At 41.7% G+C, this 16,285-nt stretch overlaps 1 protein-coding gene across 2 annotated transcripts; it reads right to left on the bottom strand.

Annotated features, from left to right (window-relative positions):
* Nucleotides 1–5,146: 5,146 nt before the first annotated feature.
* krit1 (KRIT1 ankyrin repeat containing) lies at nucleotides 5,147–16,127 on the bottom strand. Of its 2 annotated transcripts, XM_076301640.1 has the most exons (17): nucleotides 15,753–16,127; nucleotides 14,653–14,805; nucleotides 14,279–14,435; nucleotides 13,682–13,774; nucleotides 13,225–13,354; nucleotides 12,562–12,805; nucleotides 12,203–12,318; nucleotides 11,634–11,789; nucleotides 11,041–11,197; nucleotides 10,125–10,232; nucleotides 9,630–9,786; nucleotides 9,069–9,220; nucleotides 7,319–7,485; nucleotides 6,598–6,685; nucleotides 6,248–6,454; nucleotides 5,968–6,084; nucleotides 5,147–5,482 (listed from the first exon to the last, which is right to left on the bottom strand). In XM_076301640.1, exons 2-17 carry the CDS (start codon nucleotides 14,749–14,751, stop codon nucleotides 5,393–5,395), a joined length of 2,238 nt encoding a protein of 745 aa, XP_076157755.1. In that variant the 5' UTR covers nucleotides 14,752–14,805; nucleotides 15,753–16,127; the 3' UTR covers nucleotides 5,147–5,392. The 2 variants fall into 2 exon arrangements, with proteins under 2 accessions (XP_076157755.1, XP_076157756.1); XM_076301641.1 differs by lacking the exons at nucleotides 13,682–13,774; nucleotides 14,279–14,435; nucleotides 14,653–14,805; nucleotides 15,753–16,127 and adding an exon at nucleotides 13,598–13,618.
* Between the last annotated feature and the right edge of the window lie 158 nt (nucleotides 16,128–16,285).

Here is a 16,285-nt window from a genome sequence, read left to right as displayed (position 1 = left end):
GGCATGCATCTCCACACTGTTCAAAATGGCTGTTCGCTGGACAGTTAGGATCAGCTGTAAAACAACAACAGAATTGTCATTCAGTACAAGAAACATTGACTGAAGGATTTAAAATGCTGGTTCATAATCTCATAACTCCCAAGAATTAGTTCGAGCTGTCTGTGTTTTTAAGGACAAACACATTTTCACTTTTTCACATTTTCACTGTTCAGATCCCCCCCCCCCCCCCCCCCCCAGTTATATTTATCAACCTGCAAGATCAACCTGAAGGATACTCACCACATCGTGCCAGGTGTCTCCAGTTATGGACTTTGATCCCAGCTCTCTGGCAGGCATCCGTATACACCTGCAGTATCCTGCACAGGTAGTCCTTCAGTCCGCCGCCCCTGCAGTGGTCAAACTTGCACATGTCAAAAAAGATACTGGGGTCGATGAGGGCATGGCAGTCCCTGAACTGGAAGTCCAGAATGGGTGTCATCACACCACAGAACATATCGGCTGCCATACGCTTGCCAAAGCTGCACTCTGTGCATTCGCCTGTGCACTCGTCCTGGCAGTAGTCTTCACCCTCGCTTGGAACCATCCAGCTCCGACCCAATTCAGTGACACTTTTAGTCAGAGTGCCATTGGACAAGGTGAGGTCGTCTTCCTTGTTTCCGTTGAAATTGCCACACAGACCACAGACTTTTCCCATGAAGCCACTGGGCATGGTCACTGCCACATACTCTTCCCAGTCGTACTGCACGGTCATCCCAAAGTCCACCCACAGCACCACTGAAAGACCACTCTGCGCCATCTTGATTGTTCCCAGGGTGTTGGTGAATGAGACTGGCAGAACCCACACCTGACTATTGACCTGAAACAACCAGTTTGTTCATGTGATGAGTTTAGCATGTATATGATTGAGAATGCAACAAAACAAAATAGCAACTGCTTTGGTACTTACTGTTATTCTGCCAAGTTGTGACCGAACCATTTGGATCTTGAAGCCGTAGATGTTGATGGTGACCTCACTGACTGCAGTGAGCCGAGAATTAGGCAGGACCTTGTTTGTGACATCAACCTCAAAGGGGGGATGGTGATAGTCTATATCACAGTTCTTGCTCATGGTGTAGGTGCAGTTTCCCATGAAGTTGTAGAAATAGCCATCAAACGTGCGGAAATGAGGGTCACCCATGGCCCAGCAAGTTCCTGTCTGGGTGGGGAAAACAGCAGGCCCTGCAGAGCTGTGCCCTAAACAGAGACATTTAGACTTAAATGTAGGAATTTGCGATTACAGAAATTAGTGAATCAGTTTCCAAAATGTACACATTAATAACATGAAAGGTTATGCAAGAATCTCATGAGAGTTTACACATTCTGGCTCAGATTGTCTATGGGATGCACATGCAAATTGTTTTTGCAACTTGTATAACAAGAGTGTTACTGATATTTGTAATGAAAACAACAATTAGAACATATTCAGGCTTACCACAGAGGAGCAGAGGAACGATGATACTAACAATGGCTTTCGTGTCCATGGCTTCAGTCTGAAAACAGAGAAGGTGATGGATCATAAGGAAATACTATTCAACTATTTATACTATTCAACCAATACTAACAGATGGTAAAAGTATAAAACCACTTAGAACAAAATATATGTAATAACTCGAGCCAGTGATATTAATAAGAATGCCTTTACCTTAGGTTGGTGAGTGAAGTGATGGGATCTAGGTGAGTGTGCCTTAAATTCTGTCGGATTTCCAGTCGGTAACCAATCAGCAATTTGCCAGCAAGGTTATGTAAGTATAACTATCAAATGCTAACATATATTCATCTCAGATTACATTGTTGACATATATCAATGGCTATTCTATCAACACCCTGATGGGAAAATGTGAAAGGTGAAGGAAAAGGTGAAGGAAAGGTGACGCAGGTTAACCATTTTGTCATATCAAACACTGATTACTGGAATATGTACTGGACTGAGTTGGTTTCTCGGCAGCTACTTGGCAACCTCGGTGTCCTTAGTTGAACTGATTCCACACTATGATTGAACAGAATATTACTAATTATGGACCCCCATAATCGTATGTTGTGAATGCCACACATTTGATGTGATGTAGTGCTGGCCTATCATATGGTGGTAAGGATTCAACAAAAGTACTGATGAACAGTTACTGATGGACAATGAAAATAACTCATGAATGAGCAACTACAATGGATTTTGATTAATTGCTACTTATCTTATATGGGTCTTATCTTGTATAGGAAGCTGCCATGGTTACCATGTTGATAAGTTCCTGTTTTACATTTCCTTATCTGATTAGCACTTAAAAACATAAGGTCAAGTGTCCCGTGACCTCAGAAATGAGACACATTTCCACTCTATGACTCATTCAGAAATACAGTTAATGAGACAGGTGTTAAACACAGCAAGCATGCTTTTGGAATTAACACACTTTTTGATAAGGTGCAGACTGTAAAAGTTATGTCAACCATTTTGCATGGCACGTTTTACTCGTTGTTGGTATGCCTACTGAGCTTAAAAAATAGGCTGACAGTACTGTAGACCAGGGGTTCCCAAACTTTTCCACGACAAGGCCCCCCAAATACAACTAGGTTCTGGCCAAGGACCCCCTTGATGTGTTACTAAACCCATCAACAATACTACGGCAAATGTAAAAATACATTAAGCTAATCCTAATAATTATTTTAGCCACAAGCACTTCGCGATGGAGCATACCGTGTGTAAAAATTGCATTTGGGGCTTTCTGCTATATGAGAGCTATCACTCTACTATTATTCCCAATTATTATCATGGAAAATATAATGTTCAGATATGCGACAAATTATTATAATGGCATTGTATTTTTCAAATGTATTTATTTGTTGCTTTTATTTTTCCATCCAACTTGCTGAGGCCCCCCTGGCACCCCCTCCTGGCCCCCACTTTGAAAACCACTGCTGTAGACTATTGCTATATTTCAAATAAAATTGTAATAAAGAGAGCATGGAGTCTCTGACATTAAAACTACTTTGGGTCATCCCATGCCAGAAAACCAACAATCTGGAAAAAATCCTGTACCACCCCTTGTCCAGAGCCGGACAGTAACGGAGTACATTTACTTGAGTACAGTACTTGAGTACAATTTTGAGGGATCTGTACTTTACTCGAGTATCATTTTTGGGGAGTACTCATGACTTTACTCAAGTACATTTGAGAGGCAAATATTGTACTCTTTACTCCACTACATTTCTATCCATAACCGTGAGTACCCGTTACTTCTTCTAAAAAAAAAGGAAAAAAGAAAAATCTCGGAAACCTTCAATTTGTTGTTTTCCTCTCAAACGTGATTGGATTGTGCAGGCGCCACTGATTGGGACAGCCTATCAGCAATCACCTTCAGCTTTCCGCCAAAGTCAACTCCATGGTCAGATTTAGATAAGAGACTAAACCATGGACGAAACAATGGATGAAGACGCAGCAGGTCCATCCCGGGAATGTGCCAACCTGTGGCCCCACCTCGCCAGACTATTTCAATTTTCTGAACAAGTTAATGATAGTTTTTCGCTTCAAGTGTTTCAATTACAAAATAGTATTTTGTATTTGAAATACGTATTTTATATACATGTATTAGAAATACTGCCCATCCCTGGCAAAATGGTAAAAAGATAAAAATGACTTGATTTTACTTTCAATTCCTTTTACATTCTCCAAGGTATTAACATTAACATTTTCCATAACTCCATGTAGGACGTTTCTATACATAAATGTAAGCACTGTGGCAGAAGTAATATTTAAAAAATGTAGGCTACTCTTGTACTCTTGATACTCAAGTACTTTTAAAAACAAGTACTTCAGTACTTTTACTTAAGTAGACATCTGACTGTTGTACTTTTACTTGTACTTGAATAAAATTTAGCAAAGGGTATCTGTACTTTTACTCAAGTAATGAAGCTGTGTACTCTGTCTGCCTCTGCCCTTGTCAAGAACTTGCTTCATTTATCAAACTTTATAAGTGTATTGTGCTTTGATGAAGGGTTGAATTTTTATCCACATTTTGTTGGACATGAGGAACATTCATCCACTATGTAGATAAATAAACTATAAACTTTACAGATATGTAAACTTTACTTCAGTACAAATATTATTTATAGGTTAGGAAAAAGTCTGCAGTCACCATCAACATTGCTAAGTATGCACTGTTACTGCCATACCAACAAACCCTTTCTCTTTGACTTTGTGATGATGTGATGAAGTTGGATGGTTTGCCATGAGGCCATTGGAAGCGTACTAAATAGGAGCCATAAGGGCAGCCCAGGCAGAGGGACCTCAGACATGGGTCTCACACTAGGGTCTGAGGAGCAATCTGGGATGTGTGGGAGGCCTGTGTGGGATGCACTTCCTGAAGAGTAGGTGTGATGGGGTCACCGCGGTTGTGTATATGTGCAGACAGCAATACCAACAAGCCTTGTCAGGGGGCAGGTTTGATATGCCATAAAACAGTCAGCATTCACAACAAATGGACAATAAAAGTGCCTTTTGAAATCTAAAATGTGCTTCAAAATCAAATTAAAATAATGTTAATTGAAGCAGTCATGCCACAAACCGTAGATAAAACGTAAGAGTTTTTCAGCATTGCAGCTAATTAGGATGACATGATTTGGGGAAAAGATCTAATTGTTATTTTTTTTGACAGATAATGCAATTTGATTTGTTATATAATTTTTGAAAGTCAAGCTTCAGTTCAATATTAAAAATGTGGCTTTAACTTCGGCCACTCCTGATTGGTGAGTATGCCTAGTACATAGGAAACACAGCACTCCTTTTAGGTGAGCTTCACTGTCTTGTCACAAGGAGTATGACATGAATAAAAAAATAATAGAGGAGAAGATTAACCATTGGTATAGAGTTGTGAGCTGCACATTTAATTGCAGCCTTTGCAATTAGCAAATTTCATTGTTCAAATTGTGATTTCGATTAAAAATCGATTACTTGTGCAGCTCTACAGCTTATTGTTAATATGCATATCTCACCCTTTAGATTCTAAAGATGTGTCGCATAGTAATGCTTGCGTCATTTTAGACCTTTACTACATCTCCAGAAATAAAAAACAAAATAAAGCAGGCTTCTATATCAGTTAGTGGATATATTATTCATTTTAATAAAACAGAACCATTAAATACACATATTTACATTCCATGGAAAAATATTACAATGAAAACAAGCCATTTGTAATGCTTAGAAACAAAAAAAAAACTAACATGACATGAATAGTACTGGGTATTACATTTCAGCATTATTGTTTTTGGAGTATAAGTAAAAAAAAAAGTGACATAAAAGTAAATAAGCAATAATTTTATAAAAATACAAAGTAAAACACACAACACACATCATGAAGCTCTGGGGTTAACCGTAAGCATATTTGTCTGCAGAAAGTCTGTCATTTGGAACGATTTGCCCACTCAACTTCATCAGCAGCTTCACTATAAGGCCAGCCTGAAACAATGAAAAGGCATTTTCATCAATCATTAGAAATTCCGCATCGTTACTTTGCCCTTGGCTGACAGCCTCTTTATAGTACCGCCTTTGTTCTATTGTACGTCTCCTTCTGAATTGTATCACATAGTGACATTGGGTGTGTGTAAGCCCAAGGCTAAAAAACATTTGCTCGGGGCACTGTGGCGCAACAGGCTACAGCCCATACCATGTACGGGTCCAAGTGCCCACGGGGACCCAGGTTCGAATCCGACCTGCTGCCAATTCCCGGTCCCACCCCATCTCTCTCTCCCACCTGCTTCCTGTCCATCTTCACTGTCCAATCCGAATAAAGGCAAAAATCCCAAAAAATATACTACTACTAAAAAAAAAACATTTGCCCTGAGACAGTGGTGCTGTACAGGGAGGCTGATTACCGCATGACAACGCTCCAATCTCAGAGCGCTGTGGAGCACTACTTTCATGGTCCTCATCGCTGAACTCACCTGTTTGGTGTGCACAATGAAGTTCATCTTGTTCTGGACGCTATGGATCTGGAAGTACAGGTCAGCTTGACCCAACTGCCACATAAATGACCCGTATTCCAGACTGATAAGCAGCACCTTAAAACCAACCAACAAAAAAAAAACGCACACACACAGTAAGGTAGAGTTTTTTCCACAAAACAGAAAAGCACTGCAACTTTAGATACAGATTCGGTATTTTTAAATCCATTGGCCAAACTGATAGATGAATGAAGAAACAACATGAATGTCATGTTGGTACCTTGGTCTCCATATTCATAAGATGCAGGCCTCTGGTATTGACCCCAACGTAGACACGGATGACCTTGTGGTTGCTGGAGCTGGCCTTGGTGTAGACCTGTCCCGTGAAGAAGGCCGCCCCATAGGTGGGGATGTCCCAGCAGTTCTGCAGGAAGAGGCGCTGCAGGTGGTGCATCTCCTTACTTACACCCTCACTAGTGCTCAGATTCTACACAGGAACACCGGGAACAGAGGCCATCTCAATCACAATAATAACCAACACAAACACATGTTGGATCACTGACTGGTGCTTTTGGAAGTGTTCTACATTGTGACTGGGATACAGCGGTGTGTATGTGATGAGCACCTCACCTTGTACTCGTGGAGAATTCTGTTGGTCCAGTGATGGGCTTTGCTCTTGACTTTAGATATGGGCACAATGGACTTGAGATTTTCCTCACTGTTCATAAACACCCAGACAAATAAAGTAAGCGGTACACTTTGTAGGTAACTAAATGAGTATACCTTATTTATATGGAACACAAGTGTATAGAAAAAGACTCAACCATTAAATCATACATTATATTATTACATAACCTGTATAATTACCAAGCTTGTCTCTGCAAAACTCTTTGCAATAAATGCAGTGTTTGTGCGCATGTGTAAAGACTTGTGTTAACTATTTGGGTCTTAATACTCCATGAGGGGGACTATCGAGCCCTGTGGTCAGCCATTTTGGCCCTGAAAGGAAATAAATATATGTGTATGCACACAGTTTGGAGCTACTTCAAGAATCTCCATAGAGTGCTGCTATACACTAGGTGCTTGACTAGTATAATCATTCTATGTTGTTTTTTTATTTTTTAAATTATTACTTTTTTACACTTTTAAATGATTTCCCTTTTATGCTTTTATGTGTGTTTTATGTTTTTTTCTTCTTCTTTTTTTTATTCTTTACTTTTTAAAACTATTACCCTTCTATGCTTTTATCAGCTATTCCTGTTTGCTTTTGTTTATGTAATGCACAAATAAATGACCTCTGTGTATGAAATGCGCTATATAAATAAAGTTGATTTGATTTGACTTGACTTACTTGAGGAAGCCCTGTTTGTGCTTCTTGCTCTCGTAGTTGCCATAGATGATCTGCAGCAGCAGGCTGGCGAGGGTGATGAGCTTGCTGTCTGGAGACGGGTAGAAGCCCTTCAGGAGGCAGTGCCTGGCTTCGTCAAACAGGATCAGGATGGACAGTGGATCCTCCACCTGCAACCAGACCACAAGGCTCAGGGCCCATCCGCGACACGAAGAGAGAAAGTGACCCAGATTGTCCTGGGATGTACGATGAGTAAATAAGTGAAATCCACCAACTTGAGGGTGAAGTTCAAGAGCATGTGGTTTTACGTGTTTTATGTCAGGGTGCCAGTTTGGGGAGGGGGGGGGGAGGGGGGGGGTGAACTGTCTGTAGTCTGAACGTGGCTTATGTGTCTTTTCACCATTTTCCCTAGCTGAGCCACAAAATACTTTATCATGTCAGGTTAGCGCCCTCTTATGGAATTGTAAGAAATTTCAACAGCCTTTTACTGTGTCAGTAGTACCTGCACCTAGTTGTAATCCATGTTGCCAGGAGCACACAGAGTAATTTTATTAACAGGATTTCATAAGTGAATAGGACCCCAATAATGCAAATGAATGTATCACATATTGTCAATGTGTCTTCCCTGAATGTTGGGTAGCAAAGCATATTCTAAGAAAGACCATCATATATGTATTTATGTATTTAGGGGTAATAGAGATAAAAAAATAAACAAATAAGCCACTTCTGGTAAACAACCTTATGTCTGTCAGTTCAAGTAGAGTGTGATGGGACTTTGTTTGCGTCAGTCACTCCTGTCGTTTCCTGAGGTTAAGTACCAATTATATAGCCATAAAGCTTTCACAGATATTTATTCTGTTCTCCTACTGTTCACAACGATTCCTACACACGTACACAGTGTGCCAAATCATTATAAAAAATGTAATTTCCGTCACTTGTTTATCACCATAATGACCATGCCAGCAGCGGAAGTTTTCACCCTGCCGATTGATGATGGATGACCATTTTGATGATTTCCAGAAGCCGAGTCCCAACATCTACAACACAGGGTCATAGATGGAGCCACTTGAAAGCCTAGTGCGAACAGGCTGACTGAAAAAACATCCTATGCCAGTTTCTTACCTTAATATAACAGCTTTGTAGTCATTCTGATGGTGAATTTGTGGTAGGGAGAACCGCATGCCTCCGGCAGCCTTTAGCCTACCCGTCTACAGTGAACCATGCAACTTGCGCTCCCCCGACCCAGAGAATCACAAATTGCTTTCCAGCAATTGTGCAATAGCCTACTATTTGTATGAACTCATGTAATATTACTTTGTCAGTCAACATGGCTCTTTGGAAATTATCTTTGCCGGTTTATAAACAAATCCACGTGTGTCATGTCCTGGGGGTAGGGTGTTTGTATTTACGACAGTTGTGTAAAATACAAATACTCCACAACTGACTCCCCAACCTGAAACTGCACTGGATACCGTTAGTATCATCACTATTGAAAAGTTGTGTCCAGCACCACGGTCAAATTCAGAATAGTAAAAAACTGCCATTCTAGCTCCGGTTCCCTCTGTTAGCTTTTGGCTACTTGAACTGTAATGTTGCTGAGAAAATTGCCCACAAGCTTCACATGACCAAAAGTGCTCTTCACTTGAGGTGGGGATGAGGGTGGCAAGTTCCTGCCCAGTGTGTGTGTGTTTGTGTGTGTGTGCGTCTCCGTGTGTGTATTTATTTATATGTGCATGATGGAGCACAGGCGCACCTTCTTCTCGATGTCCAGAGGCAGCCGGACGTCTCTCCTGAGGAAGAGCTGAGGATGCTCCCTCTGCGGGTCCAGAACAGTCAGGTCCGTCACAATCTCGTTCCAGATTCGCAGGTGCTGCAGGGGCTTGTGGTAAGGCTTCAGCTGGAGACCTGCAGAAAACATTCAAACAAACTTTTCAGTCTACATACAAGCAAACAAACACACACACACACACACACACACACGATCCTAAACAAATGCAAGATGTGATCAGAAGCACCATAAAATCTGATAATCTAAAACATTACACTACATGCTACACAGTGGTGTGTGAAATCTCAATGTAATCATTCAAATTACAGTGATCCTTGCATCCAATGGAATATGACAACATGCCATGAGTATAATAAATGCCTCCTAAGATTTTTTTGTTGAAAAAAGAGGATACAAATTTCATCTGGGCACCATTTGTAATCTGTAAATGCATTATTTTCAACAATCAAGTAGATAGTGGGGGCCTTTAAACAGAAGATGGTGCTGTTGTGTCACTCTGGGGACGGCAGGCTCGTGTCCACTCACTGAGGTTCTCGGAGCAGATCCAGATGGTGAAGTACTGCTGGGTGTCCTGCGAGAGGCGCATGCCCTCCATGATCTGCTGGACGGACGTGTTGTTGCCGTGCTTCAGCTCCACCGAGCGGTACGAGCCGTCCATGCGGTAGATCCGCACCTTCTCATACTGGCACAACAAAAGCAGGAGAGCGCCATTACCACACCACCACAAAATGATGCTAACCAGCACATGACCTATATTTAACCAATAACAACTACTGGGCATGTGCACTGCCCTCACACACAGACATGGAAGCACAACAGCAAGGAGAATTCCACTGAAATTTCCTAGAACCAGGAATCTTGGGAATCTTGGAACAACTGGAGACTGGTGGGAGAGAGGACTTCATGTACTGTACTTATTCTTGCTTCTTCCCTGGCAGCTTCATCAGTATTTTGCCCACAGCTTCTAAGAGACATAAGTGCATGCTATCCAAATGACAGGGTTAGGGCCTGCCCACTGACCGGTCTGCTGTTGGCTTCCTGCAGGAGTTTGACCGTCTCCTCCCAATCGTTCTGCTTGTTCTCCTCACACAGCTGCAAAGGAGACCTCTTCTGCTGGTCCTCAATGTGCTGCAGATGGAGACAGACTCAGAGTCAGATGTCAATGCAAAAGTGACAACAACAAAAAATGACGATAAATGACTGCATATATCCAACACTCAAAATGAGAGTTTAATGTGTTGTTAAAGAAAACAGTCAATACAAACTAAAGCTCAAGCTATGTCTAGCATGTCAACTTTATTCATCGCAAGCTTCTAATATTCACTGATTTTCAATCATAGTCCCAGCTAGCGATGTAACAGTATGAAAATGTTGTTACTGAGTAAATGTGATTCCTTTATTCTGGTGCATTTTAAGGTGGCCTATTGCTACTGGAGAAGGGTATATTTTCATTCACATTCATAGGCCTACATCCTGACTGCACGAACAAACCTGGCTGAGATGAGCATTCTTAATTCATAACGTACACGTTACCGTGGCATTGTGTGTTGTCCTGTTCACTTTTTCCTTGGAGTGGCTACATGATACAGCGCACGTTTTGCAATGAAAATGTTCCGCCTTTTAAAAGCAGGTGTAGCCTAATCCGAATCGTGGTTAAATCCATGCATTAGACCAAAGAATCAGTAGGGTACCAGTTTTGTTTCATTTAACCAGGCCTATGTCAAAAGTAGGCTCGGATGAAGCTGGGAAGGACTAAACACACGGTTTCCACACCGTGGTAATCAACCGTGATAATTATGATATTTGAAATGAAAACGATAATTGTTATCGTCAACATTTTTAACGTGGTTTACCATTACACCGGTAATCGTTACATCCCTAGTCCCAGCACTGGGATGCTTGTGTGGGTCATGTGGACTGGATCATGTGGTCTTACCCGGTCTATCTCTGGGTGCTGAAGGAGGAGCTGGACGATCTCTTTATGACCCCCTAATGCGGCAAAGTGTAGAGGAGAGCTGAGCTGGCCATTCAGCAGGTTGGGGTTACAGTTTCCTTTCTCTAGAAGCAGCTTCGTGGCCTCCACCTTCCCATACCTACAATGGAATCGAAGCTTTGTTTTGTGTTTCGCGTACAGCCATTGAAGACAAAAAAGTACTTTTGACACTTGCTGTCAAGTCAAAACGATCCATCTAATGCATTTGGTTAAGAACGAAACCAGAAATGTGAAATTACCACAATTCCACAGTGTATTATACGATTAGTAATACTACCTGTGTCACTATCTGTGGCAGAGGTTGTGTTAAACTTTTTCATTGTCTTAAATCTGTCATGGTCAATTGTGACCCCTGTCAAAATGAAGGATAGACTGATTTTTCTGTCATTATTTTAAAAAAATCGGTCAATGACGGAAAATATTCAGTTAACGCAACCTCTGATCTGTGGGTAGTTTTTGTTTTATACATGGTCTACATCTGCAATGTTTATTACTGTTCCACACGCTTTTGTGGTCCTGGCTGAGCAATTACCCACCAGCAGGCGTAGTGAATGGGGGCCCAGTGGTCGCTGTCCAGTTGTTTGACGGAGAGGCGACTTTCCGGCAGTTTGGACAGCAGCTCCGTCAGCAGCTCTGTGTCGCCCTCACAGGCACTCCGGTGCAGGGGGAAGTCGTCCACCCACTGACGCTCCCTGTGGCCACACACAGACACCAGGATTCAGTGCATTACATATTAACCAATACTGCGAAATATGATAGATTACAGCAGGTTAGGGGCTTATCGACTTTCCACTAAGTGTATCATAAACTCCTGGTCTGGCAATGACTCTAGGAATTCCAGTGGAGTTGTTAGAAATATTAAATAAACACTGTGAGATCTTGGCAGGGTTTCTATCAACACGTATTATATTTGTGTGGCAGAGCTTGTGAATGAAAAATGCCAGGATAGTAAGCAAAACAAACTGCTTATATAGCCGCTGACAGAAAAGTGGATTAAACAGAGTTGAGATGATGTCATTGTTTTCTTTTGACAGGCAGGCGTGTTTGAACCTGCTGTTGTTGTATGTGTGATTTAAAAGAGGGAGTTAAAGGAGAAGTCCCCTACTTGTCCTCAGTCACACTGCTCATGCTGTGCTGCCACTTCTCCCTCTTGGGGATCTGGATCTTGGAGTAGTCGGGAGCTCCCAAGCCAAAGTAGGGATTGATGATGACTTTATCCACCTGTAAGGTCACATTCACAAGTCTGTATCACTCGACCAAACCCAGAGGGAAAATGCTGGCTATCAAATATAACTTTGCCAAGGGCGAATGTAATATAAATCAAAAGAAAAATATGGAGGGAAAGAGACAGGCTAAGGACAAAAGAGTAGTGAGGGAGAAAAAGAGAGAAAGTGAGAGAGTGAGAGTGAGTTGAAGGGCAATGAGATGGGACAGAGAGTAGAGGGACAAGGCCTGCATCCTCACCCTGTTGGTGTACTGCAGGTCGGAGCCGTAGAGCGGGTTGAAGACGCACATGTCGGCCTTCTCCAGCGACATCATCTTGCTCTTGATCTCCAGCGCCGTGTAGCCCATGTGCAGTGGGCCGTCACTCTGCCAGCTCTCGGGCGCGTACGCCGGGTTGCTCACGTTGGTCTTGATGCGGTCCAGGGGCGCCGGGCGGAAGAGCGCCGGGATGGCGTGAGGCACCGTGTGCTGCTCCGCCATCCATCTGCAGCGTGGACGACAAAGAGGCGAGGAGAGACGAGAAAGAACGAGAAGAGAGGAGTGAGAAAAGAGGTGGTGAGGGGAAGAGGACTAATAACTGCTTTAGCTTGAAACACCAAAAGCTCCGTTTTTAAAAGATTAAGTTGAAGGTGCCAATCTTTCATCCGACTGAAATATCCTTAAGACTCGATGAAATGTATTTCTAGACACCCCAAAATACAAAACTAACAAAAAAGTTCTGTTGTCAACAATAGTCAAGGGACACAATTGGGTAAGATGGGCACAGTTCGAACAGAGCATCATAACTCTATGACTGTAAAGTAATTACAAATTATCTGGCAAAAGATGCTGATGATCTGAACCTACACAAGTTTGGACCTTGAAAGGCAAACACATTCTCGAACCCACTGGGGGGAGACTTACTTGTCAAGTGCCAGAAGCATCTTGGAGGTGATGGGTGAGAAGTGGGTGCTGGTCTCGCTGCACACACGCATGATGTCCTGCAGGCAGTAGAAATTCGGACTGCCGGGGTGGTAGTTGGGTTTACTGTTGTCTTTGGTTAAAAAGTGGGAAAGACAACAGGTCTGAGGTTGTGGCGGCTTTTGTTTGTGCCCAATGTAATGTAATCTAATTTTCCCTTTGGAGTCTATGATTAATTCAAATCAAATTGTAAATGCATTCACGATCCTACTGCTAGTCTAGCTAGGTATTACACAGCTATCAAAATTTCAGCATCAGCAACAGTACTTTACGAGTTATAAGAATACTGTTGGAATACTATGAATGTGCTTCCAACCTTTCATGTTGATTGGCACAATAAACAAACAGTACTTTATGAATTATAAGAATACTGTTGGAATACTATGAATGTGCTTCCAACCTTTCATGTTGATTGGCACAATAAACAGAGAAGCCTCCTTTCCTTCTCGGTCCCCATCCAAGGGGAACTTCTTCATATGCACCACACGCTTTCCTGCAAGGAGAACCACTTTAAGATTCATTCACTCAGGTTTAGCCAACTCATGTCTATGACCCATTTACCAATGGTTATGATAATGGGGTTATGATGGGGGCAGCCGTGGCCTACGGGTTAGCGATTCGGACTTGTAACCGGAGGGTTGCCGGTTCGAACCCCGACCAGTAGGCACGGCTGAAGTGCCCTTGAGCAAGGCACCTAACCCCTCACTGCTCCCTGAGCGCCGCTGTTGTTGCAGGCAGCTCACTGCGCCGGGATTAGTGTGTACTTCACCTCACGTTGTGTTCACTGTGTGCAGTGTGTTTCACTAATTCACGGATTGGGATAAATGCAGAGACCAAATTTCCCTCACAGGATCAAAAGAGTATATATACACTTATACTTATTTCAACAGGCAGCATTCAAATTAACGTGTGATCTATGCATACAGTATGGCATGTTTACCCACTCCCCCGTCCAGCCCCAGGTATTTTTTGTGAAGTATGACACTCAAGTATTTACCAATCAGTCCCTGGTTATTGGAGATCGGTTTTGTTGTTTCATCAACATAATCCAGGATGGACCTCGCTTTGTCTCCGTTAGGTTGGATCTTAGTTCCAAGCAGAACTTTTTTCTTCTTTTTCTCTTTCCCTTCCAGAGGAACCTCAATTAGGAGGATCTACATGACATACAAACCATTCATCTCAGGTCAGTGATGTAAAATACATGTTACCTTTAGCCTGGGTTCCCCCATTCCATTCATTTCTTGTTCTTCCTTATCAAGATATTAATACTGATTTCAGAAAGCTTTCAGGCCAATCTCTTTGATGCCAAAACCTGTTCTCAAATGTATTGTATACTATATAGAAGTCATTGAATCATAGATTAGACTGTACCTCATACGCCTTAGCACGATATTCTTTGGAGGTCAGGCTCACAGTATTTTTCGGACGGATGACTGCAACAAATACGTCTTCCAACTCCTGGTTTCCCATTGTGTTGCTGTTCTTTGAAAGCAGTTGGGGACTCTTCTTGTATTGGCCACATGCCTGCAGTAGTTAATAATAATAATAATAATAATAATAATAAAAATAATAGTAATAATAATAATGTTATGGCTTCACTCATTAACATTTAAAGGAACCATATGTAAGATTGTGGCCAAAACTGGTACTGCAATCACTTTTAATTACAAATTACTGTAGAGCGGTGTATCCCCTTCCCCTCCCCCCTGACTCGAGGTTGCCAACCCAGATGCCGAAACACTACTGACTGTGATTAGTAGATAGGTGGAGGGTCAGGCCAAAACAAAACATGCCATGACAAAACACAACAACATCAGTTGAGGGCTGCAACTTCACTTTTTAAATGACAATATCCTGGCCGGACTCCTGTTGTCAGTGATATAAGTATTTGAAATTAACATGATTTCTTAATGTTTAGTGACATATCAGGGCCATTTTATGATTAATTGAAATACATTTCTTACATACGGTTCCTTTAAAGTGTCCTATAAGTGTTTTAAGCTGTCTTTATTGTTTATAACTTACAGGCAACAGCAAACACCAATGCAAATCATATGAAATCGCGTGGACTGGTTATTAATTAAAATAATTGAAGTCAGTAAAATCAGATCACGCAATTGCTTTTAACTTAAAATAGCAACGCAATTTATAACATGGCTAACTTGTTTACATTAAAGAAACTCAATGTAGGCGTTGAAGTCACACCCCGGAAATAATTCAGGCGGTGCGTCTACTTGGGAGAAACTTGTTGAATTGAAACGACAATGACAAAATAAACACCACGAGCTAGCGCACCTATTCCAGGATCATTATCACAACGCATATAGGAGAAATTCAAGTTTCAAACAATAATGATTGTTTCTCGTAAGAAGCAAACTTAAGAGCTAGCAAACTACATCCAACTGTGCGGAGCTGGTTAGCACTTTGTGGTCAGCAAAACAAATCGTGTATTATATTTTGTTAGAACTTACCTAAAGTTACTTTGTTGTCATAATGTCAATTAGGCTGCACACTTCCTCGACCATCATGTTATCTAGTGCTCCCAATGAGACGAGCTATTGTTACTTCAACTTCTTTGGATGCCCATATTAACTGGTTAAGCTAACTGGAACTTCAGGCAAACCTCTGGCTAGTTTGCTATTTTAGCTACTTCTGTGGCAGTTTTGTTGCTTCACTATACGAGTTCCGGGTTACGACAGTAACGTTTATTCTAAATATAAATTAGAATTATAGTGAGAAGGTTATTTTAAACACCGACCAACACCTACTCAATAAAATGTATAATAACGGCACGAACATGTAAAGTTAGCTCGGTATCTGTCATTTGATAATCCCAACAGAGCAGCGTCAATAAAGCCCTTTTCCGGTCAGTAGACGTCCCGTTATATTTTGTCAAAATAAAAGTCTACATCAACACTGTATCAGACCAAAGATTGTTAAGGCGCCTTAACAATCTTTGATCAGACTCTGTAGATATTTGTAGTATTTGTAGTTCTTTGTATCT

This window comes from Alosa pseudoharengus, unplaced genomic scaffold (assembly GCF_046254945.1).
Source record: "Alosa pseudoharengus isolate Yale_2024_CS ecotype anadromous, Long Island Sound unplaced genomic scaffold, YU_APseudo_1.1 YU_APseudo_1.1_scf_23, whole genome shotgun sequence".
NCBI classification, from domain to species: Eukaryota; Metazoa; Chordata; class Actinopteri; order Clupeiformes; family Clupeidae; genus Alosa; species Alosa pseudoharengus.
Note: the sequence above shows the minus strand (reverse complement) of the source record. Positions and strands in the feature narration are given on the sequence as shown.